This window comes from Lithobates pipiens, unplaced genomic scaffold (genome assembly GCF_037356315.1).
Source record: "Lithobates pipiens isolate NorthernLeopardFrog02 unplaced genomic scaffold, aLitPip1_a1.2 Scaffold_24, whole genome shotgun sequence".
NCBI lineage: Eukaryota > Metazoa > Chordata > Amphibia > Anura > Ranidae > Lithobates > Lithobates pipiens.
Genome location: NW_027507786.1, coordinates 15,163,096 through 15,179,142, shown reverse-complemented (window position 1 = coordinate 15,179,142; position 16,047 = coordinate 15,163,096). Strand labels below are relative to the sequence as shown.

General features: G+C 44.0%; 2 protein-coding genes across 2 annotated transcripts in view; both read left to right on the top strand.

The window, feature by feature from the left end:
- Positions 1-5,325, top strand: part of LOC143929565 (vomeronasal type-2 receptor 26-like) — a 32,705-nt gene extending 27,380 nt beyond the window's left edge. Inside the window, exons 5-6 of the mRNA XM_077453443.1 lie at positions 3,043-3,166; positions 4,273-5,325. Coding sequence (XP_077309569.1) covers positions 3,043-3,166; positions 4,273-5,180 — 1,032 coding nt within the window. The 3' untranslated portion in view covers positions 5,181-5,325. The remainder of the gene's footprint in view (positions 1-3,042; positions 3,167-4,272) is intronic.
- A 1,895-nt stretch (positions 5,326-7,220) lies between these two features.
- Positions 7,221-16,047, top strand: part of LOC143929563 (vomeronasal type-2 receptor 26-like) — a 62,799-nt gene continuing 53,972 nt past the window's right edge. The window contains exon 1 of the mRNA XM_077453442.1: positions 7,221-7,330. Coding sequence (XP_077309568.1) covers positions 7,221-7,330 — 110 coding nt within the window. The remainder of the gene's footprint in view (positions 7,331-16,047) is intronic.

Here is a 16,047-nt window from a genome sequence, read left to right as displayed (position 1 = left end):
AGTAAGCTCAAGTCTATGGCAGAGACTTTCTAAAATATTCTACCCTCAAGTCTGTGGCAAAGACTTTACTTAATGCCCTACCGGCTGCTAGGCCTAGTGAGAGGAGGTCTATCCGGGGGTTGTGGAATCCAGCTGTGAAACAGTTGCTGTTCTCTGGGTTTTTCCTATAAGAGACTATTCCATTTTTGCAGTCTAATGTACCTCAACTTACAGCTAACCCTCTACCCTAAACTGAGAGACTCTGTTTTGCTTCAAATAAATAACTCAAAAGAAGATCCAGTGTCAGTTTCCACATTACTTTGGGCCATCTACCACGGGAACCCTTAGACGAAGAAGCGGTCAAGAAGGTAACAGTAAGCCCAATAAAATCAGCAGTTCCTTCGGGAGGGGTCAGTGCTACATTAGTAAATAGAGTACACCTGTGTGTAATTTAATCTCAGTATAAATATAGCTGTTCTGTGAAACCCTCAGAGGCTTGTTAGAGAACCTTAGTGAACAAAGCATCAAGAAGGCCAAAAAACATATCAGACAGGTCAGGGATAAAGTTGGAGAAGTTTAAAACAGGGTTAGGTTATAAAAAAAATCCCAAGCTAAATACAGGACAAATTTAGAAGAAAACCTGTTAGAGTCTGCAAAAGACTTGAGACTGGGGCGGAGGTTCACCTTCCAGCAGGACAACGACCCAAAACATACAGCCAGAGCTGCAATGGAATGGTTTAGATCAAAGCATATTCATGTGTTAGAATGGCCCAGTCACAGTCCAGACCTAAATCCAATGAGAATCTGTGGCAAGACTTGAACAGACGCTCTCCATCCAATCTGACAGAGCTTGAGATATTTTGCAAAGAAAAATGGGCAAAAATGACCCTCTCTAGATGTGCAAAGCTGGTAGAGACATCCCCAAAAAGACTAAGCCCTTGTACACACGGTCAGACATTCCGACAACAAAATCCATCAGATTTTGTCTGACGGATTTTGTCCGAAACTTGTGTTGCATACACAAGATCGGTCGGAAAATCTGATCGTTCGTAATGTGATGACGTTATTTAGTTACGATGGGACTACGTTCAGGCTAGTAGCCAATAGCTTTGGTCTAGGAATTTGATCTTAGCATGCGTGGCACTTTGTCCGATCGGAATTCTCTACAAACGATCAGACATAGTCCGATCGGACCATGTTGTTGGAAAATTTTATAGCCCAGCTCTAAAACTTTGTTGGTCGGATATTCAGACGGAAACAGTCCAATGGAGCCCACACATGGTCGGATTATCCGACAACACGGTCCGATCGCAAATTTTCCGCCAGAATGTCCGACCGTGTGTACAAGGGCTTACAGCTATAATTGAAGAGAAAGGGGGTTATACAAAGTATTGACTCAGTAGAACTTATGTTGGTCTATCACATAAAATCCCAATAAAATACATTTGTGTTTTTGGTTGTAACCTGACAAAATGTGGAAAATTTTAAGGCGTATGAATACTTTTTCAAGGCACTTTAAATTTCTAAGAAATTTTTTTTTTTTTTTTTTTAAAAGATGTTATGATATGAAGGGTGAAGATAATGCTATTAAAACAGAAACACTGGCAGGAAGTAAAATAGGCAATAATGAGATGTTGGCTTTGGATATCCTGGAGGAACTCTGGCAAGAAGGATACAAGGAGGGAATGCAATGGCCTATGGAGCCAATATCGGCAGGTTTTGAGTGGGAAATAAATCAGGCCTTATCCACCCTCTCATCCCATTGGGTGAAAGGCAATCTCATTCCTTCTATGGGGTGGTTTATTCTGAGATCATTTAGGATTGTGGAAAAACAAAACATGATTTTAGGTCTAATACATCACGCAAGAGAAGAAGTTATACAAGGTCTGATGGAAGACATTTGTTTCATTTGGTGCACAAAGCCATGTTGGATGTATGCATCTGGCCACAGCTTGTGTTTGGTCGACATTAAGGACATCACAGTATTTTTTAAATCCCCCTTTCATAGTAATTGCCATGTTATCAAGAAAAATAAATTGTGCATAATAATCATTGGGACCGGGAGGATCAAGAGCTTCTTGATGGGTATCCCAGAGTTTTGACTTAACATGTTTAATTGAAGTCAAGTATTCCAGATAATACAAAGTGGTGTGGTTCATTGACATGGTTTACAGGCACCACAACCCTGAAAAGATATTCACATAACAAAAATATACTTTATGGTAAAAAACAAAACAAAAAAAAAAACATTTTATTAGAACATCATAAAAAATGTATTTTCAACATATTAAAATCCAACAACTTGTCTTTTACATGGTCATAATTGGTGTATTTACAAATATTGGTGGTGTGGTATCTCTTCCCGACATGTTTTGCCACTTTGTGCTTCTTCAGGGTAGCTGGAAACCAGGGGACTTGAAAACAGAACAATCAATAACAAATTATAATTATTACTTTATTAGGTGTAATTTATTATTGATTGTTCTATTTTTTGATATAGCAACTGTATTAACAGTGAAGAAGCACCAAGTGGAAAAACATGTCGGGAACAGATGCCACACCACCAATATTTGAGAATACACCAATTGTGCCCATATAAAAGACAAGTTATTGGATTTTAACATTTTTAACGATGTTCTAATGAAAACATTTTTTACTATAAAGTATATTTTTTTTTGTTCTATTTTCGACACTGTTAAAATCCCACTAAAAAATATCCCTTGTTATGTGAATATTCCAGTTAATAAGTAAAAAGCTTTAAAAATCCATTTAGGTATAAGTGTAACTCGCAGTATTAAAAAAATCACACATTTTAAGTCATCTGCTAACCAGGAAAAAAATGTTGCCGAGCTACTGTAACCAAAGAAAAAAGAGATATCCAGAGGGCTTTAGAAAAAAAAGATTTGTTGAAGTCCACAATCATAGAAAAAGAGTTATCTGAAACAGTAGGATAGAGGTGAGGGCACATCACTTAAAACATATCCACCATAGAAGAAGTTTCTTGGTTTTATAGATTCATTTAATGAACTTTCATACATAATACAACATGTTGCTTTCTGTTAGGTTCCAAAAGCTCAGTGCTCAAAAAGTTGTTCCCCAGGATACCGGAAAGTTCCCGGCCTCTCCATACAACCTTGTTGTTATAGTTGTGTCATGTGTGCATATGGAGAAATGTCCAATGTTACAGGTAATGGTTATCAAATATTACTGGGGATGTTTTTTTGTTTTTTTCACCACCTGCTGTGCGGGGCAATTAAAAAAAAAATTACATGCATGATAAAATCACAATTTTTTGCCAGAAAATGACTCAGAAAAAATCTACATTTTCCAAAAGCAGAGGTCCCGCCTGGAGAATAAAACACACAGGCACCACTCTAAGTGCAATATAACAGTACATTTAATACACAAATGGATATAAGTACTCACAAGAGTAAGGTAATAACAGGCATTTAGGCACAAATTACTGAGCGTGCGTGAAGGGACTGCATCCGTGGAGCTGCTTGCTGATGACTCAGAGCAGGCTGCACCGGTGATCACTGATGCTTCCTGGATCTGGAACACACAGAGAGCCGTAGGATGATGTCACTTCCTGATTGAGAAGAACCAATAGGCAACGTGTTTACAGAGAATGTACTCCTTCTTCAGGCCTAACAAGTCCATTTGTAATAGCTTTGGACAGATGACAGGTACTCTTTATGGAGATATCCGGTGTCTCTTTGCCCTCCAAAGTAGCTAACTGAAGACAAACTGTGCTTGGTTAGCTGCTTTCCAGGCTGTAATATCCAGGGAATGAGAGCTCTAAAACAGGAGTTGACAAACCCATCATCACTTCTGGGTTTATTCATCACAGAGGACATTGGAGATGGACTTTCCCCCCCACCTTCTCTGTAGGGGGTTGTCCCTATCATTTACTGATGTCCAAGGCTCCCTGAAAGAATGTAGTGCCTGGGAACCACCATGGGGGAGGAGGGTGGGGGGGGTTACAGCGTCATAAAAGTGATCAGGCCGGTGTAAAGCTGTCCAGATCACTTCTAAAAGAAAGCTGATCACCATCTGAAAAAAAATCTGTACTATGATCTTGTTATAACCATTTGCTGACAGGATGTTTTAAGATGTATTTCGATCAGCAAGTGGTTCATGTTTTGTCTTTAGAGAGGATTGTAACCTGGAAAAGGAAGACTTTGTTTATTAGATATTTTACAAATATTAATATCTGATTACACCCATATACAGTAAGTAAAGCAAGACAAGGTAAGTGATCACAGTGTTCATTGATTTTATTTTGTTTTCCAGATAGTGAAAACTGCATGAGATGTCCGGATCATGAATGGCCAAATGAGAACAGAACTCGCTGTATATCCAAACAATCAGAATTTCTTTCCTTCACTGATGACACGCTCTCACTAGTATTTATAGTCGTTTCACTGTTGTGTTTTGGGAAGACTCTTCTAGTTCTCGTCATTTTTATTTTACACCAGGACACACCAGTTGTGAAAGCCAATAACAAGAGCCTCAGCTTTGTCCTCCTGGTCTCCATCATGTTGGGTTTCCTCTGTGTGTTCTTCTTCCTGGGTCGTCCTGTGGATGTAACCTGCTTGCTACGCCAAGTTTCTTTTGGAATTCTCTTTACAAAAGCCGTATCTTCTGTATTGGCCAAGACTATTATGGTTTGCATTGCCTTCAAAGCCACCAAACCCAACAGCATGTGGAGGAAATGGATTGGAATAAAACTGCCCACCTGTATAGTCTTAGCTTGTTCCAATGTTCAGATTATAATCTGTGTTAGTTGGTTGTCCATCTCTCCTCCTTTCCAGGAATTGGACAAACACTCCTACCAGGAGAAGATCATCATTCAGTGTAATGAAGGGTCAGTTATCGGGTTCTACTCTGTCCTGGGATATATGGGGATCCTGGCTGCTGTTAGTTTTATTATAGCGTTTTTTGCCAGGACATTACCGGACAGTTTTAATGAAGCCAAATACATCACCTTCAGCATGCTGGTGTTCTGCAGTGTCTGGATTGCCATGATCCCGGCCTATCTGAGCACCAAAGGGAAATACACGGTGGCTGTGGAGATATTCGCCATACTGATTTCCAATAATGGTCTCTTATATTGTATATTTCTTACAAAATGCTTTATAATTCTCTGTAGGCCGGAGCTGAATACAAAAGGCTATCTGCACAGTAAAGGAAATATATAAACTTTCTTTATTTAAAGGCTTAAAAAATTAGACAATTATGTGTTTTGTTTTATTATTATTATTTTTAATTAGCAAAGGTTGCAAAAAGTAAAATGACTTATTTAATTCCCACTTGTAGTGTAAGAGAGCATTATTAAAATAAAATAAGCAAATGTTCATTATGTCAATCAAATTTGAAATATTTAAAATGCATTAAAGAATCCAATAATCAAGATATAAATGTTTCCAAATCATGAAAAAAGCAAAAACAAAAAAACAAAAACAAAGAAACATAAAACTTAAAGTCTGAACTCCAGACAGATATGAAAGATACAAATTATTGCAGCTATGAAATAATATAGCATAAAAAGTATTTTTTTAAAGATGGGTCAAACGGCCCCCTGTTCGGTTTGCAGCAGAATTTTCAAACATTGCTAAAATTTGAAGCCGTATAACAAACCCCATTGAAGTTTATGGGATCTAACTGAGAAAATCAATAAGTGCCCATTTTGAAAGCTTATATGCAAGTAATTGGGCAAACAATGGTTATGGAGGTCTGACTACTGCTCTAGGGGACATGTATCAATGAAAAAAAAGTTTGTAAAAAATATAATTTTGAAAATGAGCAGTGATTTACCGATGCTTGAAGTGAAACCATCAAAATGAGAAATAACTATAAAAATGAAAAGTTCCTTTTAAATATAGCCCCTGGCGGGACCCCTTAGTCTGCCTGTAAAGTGGTACATCTGTATTGTGTATAGAACCTGCTGCAGCAATAATCACATATATTAGACATGTGCGGTTTGTTTCGTTCCAAATTAGTATTCAGATGAATTTTCGTTATTCTGGGAATTTGGATATAACCAAATACCCCAATTACAATTACAAAAAAAAATTATCGAATGCTCTGAATAAAAAAACAAAATTCAGACTGAAATTCGAATTGAATTTTACATCGAACTTCAGTTGAATTATAACTGTACACATATTGCTGAAATCGAAGACTGGGTGCGTTATTAGAGTACCATTTAAAAAAAATCTGTTTTAGTTAAGCCAAAGGTGATTTAAAGAGTCATTGGAATCATTTGATGAAGATTTTGCTTTTTTTAGTTCACTTTGTCACATTGGAATCGAATAAAAAAAAATCAAAAGTTTTCGATTCCACTGATTTGGCAGGCAGTCGTGGGCAAAAAGGGGAGCCTAAGATCTTAGAAAAAAGCATCTGCCAAGTCAGTAGGGAAGGGAGCGAGTTTACTATAAAGGGACGACAGGAAGGCGGCAAAAGACTCTGTGATTTTAGTTGGGTCCGATGTGAGGTCGCCACCGGCTGATCGGAGTCAGATAGTCTTCTGTGTTTGACCAGTTTCCGAGCCAGCATCGCTCTTGGCTTGTTTGCACAAGTGTAGAATTTATGTCTTGCCCAGCGAAGGGCTTTTTGCTACAATGTCATCTCGAGCCTTCCTCGTCGCAATCGATGGAGAGGATTTCCAGGCTGCAGCCACTGCCTTCAATTGATTATTAAAGTTTTGAAGCCTCTGCTCCCGTTCGCATTTACGTGCTGTTGTGATTTGAATGAGGTGGCCTCACAAAGTGGCCTTGTGGGCCCCCCAAAGGGAAATCGCAGAAGAGACCGAGCCAACATTGTCTACAAAAAAGTTTTGAATGCGAGCATGTATAGTAAGGCAAGAGTCTTGAGATGTAAGAAGGGATTCATTAAGTCTCTAATGGATAGGAGGATGAGGGGAACAAGCAAGCGAAGCGAAAAAAGACAAGTAGGTCATGATCCGACCAGGGTGAGGACCGAATCAAGATTTTTCCAATACAGGGGAGGAATCGGAGAGGGACCAGTATGTGGTTTATTCTACAGAAGCTATTATGTGGGTTGGAATAATAAGCAAATCGCAATCACATGGATGGCGTTCCTGCCAGGAATCGACAGTGTGTGTATTTGTTCCTTCACTGATCGATCATGTGAGGGAGCCAATCTAGAGGCATAACACCTATTGACAGATGAGTCCAAGGCCATGTTAGAGTCTCCCATGAGGAGCGGGTTCCAGAACTATGACGGGCTACAACCTAAAGGAGGTTGGAGAAGAACTTATGTTGGAAACGGTTTGGACGGTAATACGTCACTATAGTAACGTCATGACCATTAAGGGTGCCTTGAAGAAGTAGGTATCTGCCAGTTGGGTCCCCAATTTTCTTGACACAATCAAAGATCAGAATATAAGCCGGGAGGTCTGGTTCCCACACCAAACCTACCGAGAACAAAAGCGAGCTAACGGACTATTGTGGTACATATTAACTTCCCTAGCGGTAATCCCGAGTCTGGCTTGGGTTGGGAATTTACTAGCAGGAGCGGTAACCCCGAGCCAGACTCGGGATTGCATCGCTGGATACAGGGGAGGACACAGTGAGACTTACTTACCTTGTCCCCTGGATCCAGTGATGTCCCCGCGCTGTGTGATCGAGCTGTCCTCCGCTCGATTCACACAGTGCCGAATGCCGCCGAGCTCCATTCCCTGCGATGTTACGGCGCACGGGAGCGGAGAACGGCGGCAAATTCAAAAGAGTAAAAAGACACAAAACACACACAGCACTGTAATCTTACAGATTACAGTACTGTATAAAAAAAATTACACACCCCCTTTGTCCCTAGTGGTCTGTGCAGTGCCCTGCATGCACTTTTATATTATAAATACTGTTTTTTTCTGGATGGAATTTGGAGATTGTCCATAGCAATTTAGGATTTGATTACATTATTGAATAATTTTTATTATTCTTTATTATATTATAAACTTTATCATACCCGGGATGTCTGCTAGACTCTGGTTTGAAGAGATTTAAGAGCGTTATTCCTAAGAATTACAGGACTACAAAATAAAATGCCAGATTTCCATGCAAAATAATTGTACCGCTTTCAGCACCTAATTCCAGACTGAATCATACCGCCAGGGAGGTTAAAGCGGGAGTCCGCCGGGAATCCGCCATTTTTTTTTTAAAAGCCAGCAGCTACAAATACTGCAGCTGCTGACTTTTAAAATAATGACACTTACCTGCTCAGCACGCCCGCGATGTCGGCACCCGAAGCCGATCTCTCGATCGTCTCTCGGGTGCTGCCGCCGCCATCTTTCGGCTTCATTTCCTGGTTCTCTACTGCACATGCGCGAGTCGCGCTGCGCAATAAGGATGGTCCCCGCTGTCTCTGGGATCCGTGTGTTTCCCAGCAGGCAGCGGGGGACCTTCGGGAAGGGGCGTAGATTCTGTGGAAAGGGGCCTACCTTCTGCAGAATCTACGCCGGAAGTGGGTGCAGATACCTGTACTGTACAGGTACCTGCACCCACCTCTCCCTGAAAGGTGCCAATTGTGGCGCCGGAGGGGGGGAGGGTTCCAATGAGCGGAAGGTCCACTTTAGGGTGGACCTCTGCTTTAAAACATCAGTACAAAGTTGTTAGACCAAAATTAAAATACAAACAAAGTTTATTCAAATAGAAAAAACATTTAACAATTCACACACTGGTACAGGTGGTGACGTATTTCTACTAGTTTCGCTCTAAATGAGCTTCTTCAGGAAATACATCTGTAAAGAAGTACAAATATGCATCATGAGATAACAAGAAAAATCATTTGGGGTACATAACAAGGGTAAAGGGGAAAAAATTAACCACACAGAATATGTCTATGGTTCTTACCCCACTCGATGCACCACCGCAGTGCCTAGAGGACCCCAGGAGTGTCTCCCCCGGCGACTGGGGGAGGTGTTAGTGTAGGCAGGCCGGTATCTAGGTAAGGGATAGTAATGCTAAGTTATATTGAAAATGGGTAATTACACCATGATTAATGAAGCATCTGGCAGGATCAGACCGCCTATATAACCTAGAGATCCCATTGGTGATAGAGTCGTTTATGGAGGGTACTGAGAAGAAGTAAAGCTCTTGTATTTTCTTGAAATGAACTGGCTGCATGGCGGTGCAACATCCAGACCTAGTGGAGTGACAGCCCCTTGTGCATTGCTTGAAACTAAAGGGGAGAGAGAGGCCTGTCAAGAAGGGCATGCCAGGATAAAAGATGGCTCTAACAGGCAGATTACCGTTCATCTGCACATAGGAAATGCACACAAGCTCGTGCTCAGGTATGCGCACCAATGTGCCTAGGAATGCTAATAGATATACGTGAGGGTGCATTTGCATGTGCACACACACCACGTAACAGATGTTGGTGCCAAATGGACTATTTAAACTGGGCCAGTACTCAGGATTAGTGCAATCTTATCTGCATAGTTCTCATGTTTACCTGCAACCTGTTACTCCGCATCTGTCTTTAGTTATTAACCCGACTTGCCTTGACTACTCCTGAACTCCACCTGCATCGACCTTGGCTTGTCATTGTCCATCAGATGAGCCGTAATCAGGAAACCAGGAATCAGCATTGTCAGAAGCCAAATATCAGGATCAGGAACCAGAAGGAACATCAGCCAGGCAAAGTCATAACAGGGACACTGGATATGTCGACCAGGCGAAGGCATGAAAGGAATGAGCAAGGCACTTTAAATAGCCAGAAGGAGCCTACGCCTAAGCAGTCTGAGCACTGAGAAGAGAGTTGCTAGAAGCCCAGCCCTGACACCTTGGTTCTGCCTCTGCCTATTACTGCTTCTCTGTTGATTTGTTAGTGGTCTGGCCTGTATCATGACATTGCTCCTGCTTCCACATCTGTACCTGATCTGTCTGCCTGTGTATGACCCGGCACATCTGATGCTGTTTATGTTTCAGTTATTGCTGGATTTCCAAGCTGCCAGCATCTGTCTATTACCCACTGGTTCCTGTTCTCCATCTGCCTGCCACCTGCCTGAGGTTCACCTGCTTGCTAATGCCAGCCTGTTCCAGTTTACTGTCCATCCACTGCTATCTGGCATCTCTGCTTGCTGACGACCATCCGCTGCTTGACCAGGAGATCATTTGCACTTGTGATGTGATCTTTCTGCAATAGAAACCTTTGGATGACATTTGAAGATTCTTGGTGTGCTGGAAAATATATGCATTTTATCTGTGTTGTTTTCAGTGATAGTCACTGTGGCACACACTATCGATGATCCCTGTTCCCAGAAATGTGTGTGAGGAGAATATAAACAATGACCAGGATATCCTGTCCAGGCCTGTGGCTAGCAACAACCATCAGGCACTTGTGCCTCTCTGCACTCCTGCACTACCTGTCTGCTCTATCAGGGGCCCCGAGTCAGAGGTGTAAGATCAGTGGTGGCCCGCAATGCACAGTGGTTCTGCCCTCTATACATGCATCTGGCCCCCGAATCTACATGCAGGGCACCGGATGCATGGATTCTTATGTTTTTTTTTTGAAGCATACGATTAGAGCCAGAGACTTTAATAGGCTTCAGAAAAGAGTGGGTTTGAGACGGAGAGCACAGCGCCCCGAGCCCACACAGTTGTGTGATGTAAGCCAATTTTTATTCACTAGGTTGCCCTCAACCTAAATGTGGTAAGTACAGGACTGGTGGCCGACCGAGAGGGGGGACTTGTTTTTTTTTTTCCGTGTGACATGACCACCCCAGGGGGTGGCTGTGGCTGCATTGTTTGCCGCTCCCCACAAAAAATATACCACAAGCCCCCAGAAAGAAAGGCCTTATTCATCGTATCGGGATCTTCTGCCAAGTACATGACAAGGCCTCTTGAGTCAAAGAGCTCGTCTTCTGCTGCTGAACTGTATAAGGGTGAGCTATTGATATGACCTAAGTAGGGATGAGCTTGATGTTCGAGTCGAATGCACGCTCGACACAAGCACTGGCTGTTTGCCCTTTGGCAAAGCCAGAACTCTGTGGGCCATTCTCACAAAATTCGTATGGCGCTCACGGCCCATGATTGGCCAAGCATGCAGTGTGACCCCTGCATGCTAGGCCCATTACAGTGCTGGCAGCGAGGAGAGCCATGATTGGCCACAGGCTGGTGTTCTATAATAAAGGCATATGCAGGAGTTAATGGGTGCTGTGTGCATCCAGCACAGCACAATATACACCTGTATCTACCCTTTATTGCTGGTGTTCTCTAATACAGCCATCTGCAGGAGTTAGTTGGTGTTGTGTGCCTCCAGCGCAGTATACACCTGTATTTCTGGTGTTCTATCATACAGGCATCTGCAGGAGTAAGTGGGTGTTGTGTGCCTCAAGCACAATATACACTACCCAATTGCTGGTTTTCCCATCTCCCTGCAGGCCATTACCATGTCTGGAAGGCCAACAAGGAGAGGCAGACAGGCACAAGCCAATAAAAGAGGGCAAGCAGGCTCTGTGTCTAGAGACAATGGTGCTGGTCGTGGACGCGGTGCATCGTCATCAGCACGTGGCCATGGGAAACACTTGTCCTTATTTTCGGCAGTTGGACGTGTTGAGCCGCATCATGCCGAAGACTTGGTAGAGTGGATGACCAAGCCCTCTTCATCCTCCTCATCCTCTCTCACCCAGTCTCAGGGTACTAGCAAAGCATCTGCCAATGCATCCTCTTCCCTTGTCTCAATGTCATCATCAGTCACTCCTTCCCTAGACCCACTATGTCCTCCTGAGGAGTCCCGCGAACTGTTTGAACACAGTGTTGGGTACATGCTCCAGGAGGATGCCCAGTGTTTTGTCAGTGTCATAGCCAAGTGCTTGCAGGCACTCTGCTAGCAGTACACTCACGTCCAATTGTAGCAGGCAAATTTCCCTGCCCCAGCTGCTGGACTGTAGAAAGAAGTTCACTTCCAACCATCCACATGTCCAGTGGTTGAATGCCAGCCTGGCTAAATTGCTAGCACTTCAACTGCTGCCTTTTCAGTTGGTAGACTCGGCCCCCTTACATGAGTTTGCGCAATGTGCGGTTCCTCAGTGGCAGGTCCCCAAACGCCACTTTTTCTCACAGAAGGCGATTCCAGCTCTCTACCGGCATGTGAAAGGCAATGTCCTTGCCTCACTTGACAGGGCGGTCAGCGGTAAGGTGCATATTACCGCTGACTCATGGTCCAGCAGGCATGGACAGGGATGTTACCTGTCTTTCACGGCCCATTGGGCCACTCTTCTGGCAGCTGGGAAGGATGCAGGACCAGGTGCAGTAGTGTTGGAGGTTGTTCCGCCACCACGCCCCCAAAATGCTTCTACTGGTTGTGACACACCTCTCTCCTCCACCCCCTCCTCTTCTTCTTCCTCCATGGCCTCTTCCAGTGTTCTGTCCTTGGAACCAGCACTGCTCCGTAGGTGTTCAAGGGGCCAAGCAAGTATGCAGGCAAAACGATGCTATGCCGTGCTTGCGCTGGTTTGTTTGGGGGACAGGAGCCACACTGGGGCAGATATTTTGTCAGCTCTGCAGGGGCAGGCCGAGAGGTGGTTGACGCCACGCCAGCTTAAGCCAGTAATGGTGGTTTGCGACAATGGCACCAACCTCCTCTCGGCCCTCCGACAGGGACAACTGACCCATGTGCCCTGTGTGGCTCACGTCCTTAACCTGGTTGTGCAGCGGTTCTTGGGCAGGTACCCGGGCTTACAGGATGTCTTGAAGCAGCCAGGAAAGTCTATGTGCATTTCCGCTGATCATTTAATGCCAATGCTCGGCTGACTGAGCTCCAAAATTAGTTCAACCTGCCCAAGTACCGCCTTATATGTGACATGCCCTCCAGGTGGAACTCAACGTTGGCCATGCTGCAGCAGCTGCACATGCAGCAGAGGGCCATCAATAAATACCTGTGCAACTACGGCACCAGTACAGGGTCAGGGGAGCTCGTTTTTTTCTCACCATGCCAGTGGGGCATGATCAGGGATGCATGCACTGTCCTGTCACCGTTTGAGGAGGCCACAAGGATGGTGAGCAGTGACAGTGCATGCATCAGTGACACTGTACCTCTTGTCCACCTGTTGGAGCATATGCTGCATGGAATGATGGATAGGGCACTTGAGGCAGAACAGAGGCAAGAAGAGGAGACTTCCTTGCCTCTCAAGGTCCCCTTTATCCAGACAGTGTGACCTGCTGTCCCACCCATCACACAGGAAGAGGAGGAGGAGAAGGAGGATGATTGTGTCAGCATGGAGGTGGAGCCTGGTACACAGCATCAGCAGCAGCAGTCTTGTAGGGATAATTTACAGTCCCAAGAAACCAGTGGACTTCTATGTGGCTGGGAGGAGGTGGCTGTGGATCATGTTGGCCTTAGTGACCCAGAGGACTCTGGACCGAATGCCTCAGCTAACCTACGCTGCATGGCCTCCCTGATCCTGCAAAGCCTGCGGAAGGATCCTTGTATTGTTTTGATCAAGGAGAGGGGCTTTACTGGCTGGCCTCTCCCCTTGATCCATGGTACAAGGGTAAGGTTGCCGACCTTATCTTGCCGTCGCAGAGGGAGCAGAGGATGAGACATCTTCGGGAGGCCTTGCAGAAAGGTCTGTGCAACACGTTCCCAGAGACTGGGAGGTTACTCCTGGTCCTGGACAATGTGTTGCTGAGGCTTTGCGCAGAAGGTGCGGTGGAGAAGGTGGCTGTCTGACCAATGCATTCAGACAATTTTTTAGTCCGCAGCCCCAAGGTATGATCGGTTCCAGCAACCATTGCCAGTGTCTTATTTACATGGTGCAGGAATACCTAGGGGCAAGGTCAGACTTGGACACCTTTGCCACTGAAAATCCTCTGGGTTACTGGGTCTTGAGGATGGATCACTGGCCAGAGCTTGCGCAGTATGCAATTGAGCTACTGGCCTGTCCTGCATCCAGCGTTCTTTTGGAACGCACCTTCAGTGCTACTGGTGGCTTTGTAACCGATCACAGGGTGCGCCTGTCCACCGACTCGGTCGATCGACTGACCTTCATAAAGATGAATCAGTCTTGGATCACCACCAGCTACCAAGCACCTGAATCTGATGTAACCGAATATTTTTTTTTTAAATATCACATCCCTTCAAGACTGCCTATGCTGATGCTGAGCGACTGTCCTGTTATGTTGACTGTATATCCTCTTCCTCCTCCGCTGATATGTTGGAAGAACATTTTTGGTTCTGAGTGATGCCACCAGCCCAATTTTTCAGCCCCTGTTTAACAGGGGCATGTAATTACAATTTTTGATGCAATGCTTTGCAGCAGGGCTCATTCCTGCACTACAAATAGAGTATATGGGAGAGGCTGCACTGTCGTGGCACCAGCACCAGTGCCTAAGGCCTAATTTTTCAGCCCCTGTTTAACAGGAGCGTGTAATTACAATTTTTGATGCAATGCTTTGCAGCAGGGCTCATTCCTGTACTCCAACTAGAGTATATGGTAGAGGTTGCAGTGTATAGGCCAAATTTTTCAGCCGCTGTTTAACAGGGGCATGTAATACAATTTTTGATGCAATGCTTTGCAGAAGGGCTCATTCCTGCACTCCAACTAGAGTATCTGGGAGAGGTTGCAGTGTTGTAGCACCATCAAGCAGTGCCTAAGGCCCAATTTTTCAGCCCCTGTTTAATAGGGGCATGTAATAACAATTCTTGATATAATATTTCACAGCAGGGCCCGTTCCTGCGCCCACCGACAGTAACTGTGAGGACTTATAGTGTTGTGGCACCAGCATCACCATCACAACTACCAAAGGCCCAATTTTTGTAATTACAATTCTTTATAAAATTGTTCACAGCAGGGCGCTCCCACCAAGAGTCACTTTGAGGGCTTACAGTGTTGTTGCAACACCAACACCTTGTTCCGCCATTTCTGCAGAGCATATAGGGCAGGCCCCTACTTTCAAAGTCCAACTTACAAACATCTCCTACTTTCAAACGGAAGGAGACAACAGGAAGTGAGATGAAAAAAGACGGACGGCAAAACAAATTATACAGGGGTGATAACCCTTCCCTATGTTTTCCAAAAAGCTTAAAAATTGATTTTTTGACTGGAGCTACAAATGTACCAGTTGAAAATTACAAACAGATTCTACTTAACACGACAAACCTACACAGTCCCTGTCTTGTTTGCACTGCCTGTATACTGCTGTTCTGAGTATATAGGGCCTGGGGGGCCACACGCATTTCCTTTTTTTGATATAGGTACAGGGTTCCCCTTAATATCCGTACAAGACCCAAAAGGGCTGGTAATGGGCAGGGGGGGCTACCTATGCCATTTTTCTCAATGATTTTCATCCATATTGCCGGAACCAGATATTACATTAAAACCGCAAGCAGTTTTAAATTAATTTTTTTTCTGTTAAATGTCATTTTGTGCAGGGACTGTTCTAAACACGGGAAACACATGCCACTTCACAGGCATACTATAAACACCCCCAGGCACGATATTTAAAGGAATATTTAACTTTTTTTTCACTTTAATCGTCATTAAAATCAGTGCTCTTGAAAAAACGGCCATTTTTAAAAACATTTTATGCATTGACCCATGTCCCCTGGGGCAATAGCCAGGTCCCCAAACCCTTTTTTAGGACAATATCTTGCATATTAGCTATTAAAAGAAGCACTTTTTATTTTGAACGTTCGAGTCCCATAGACTTCAATGTGGTTCTAAAGCTCGCACAAATTTTTGGTCCGTTCTAAAGTTCTGGTAGGAACCGAACCGGGGGGGGGGGGGGGCGTTTCTCTCATTCCTAGACCTGACTTACAAATCCTCCTATATCATAACTTTCTGGAAAGCCCTGGCAGGATTCTCAGGCTTGGATGAGGGTTTTAATTCTGACGTATCCCAGTCACTAGGGGGAACCTGGCCTTAGAAATCTTGGGCTCTCCAAACTACGGCCCTCCAGCTGTTGCGGAACTACATGTGCAATGAGGCCTTGTAAAATGCTGACATTCACAGACATGACTAGGCATGATGGGAATTGTAATTCCTGAACTACTGGAGGTCCATAGTTTGGAGACCCCTACATGATGGATGTAGGCTGTAAATAA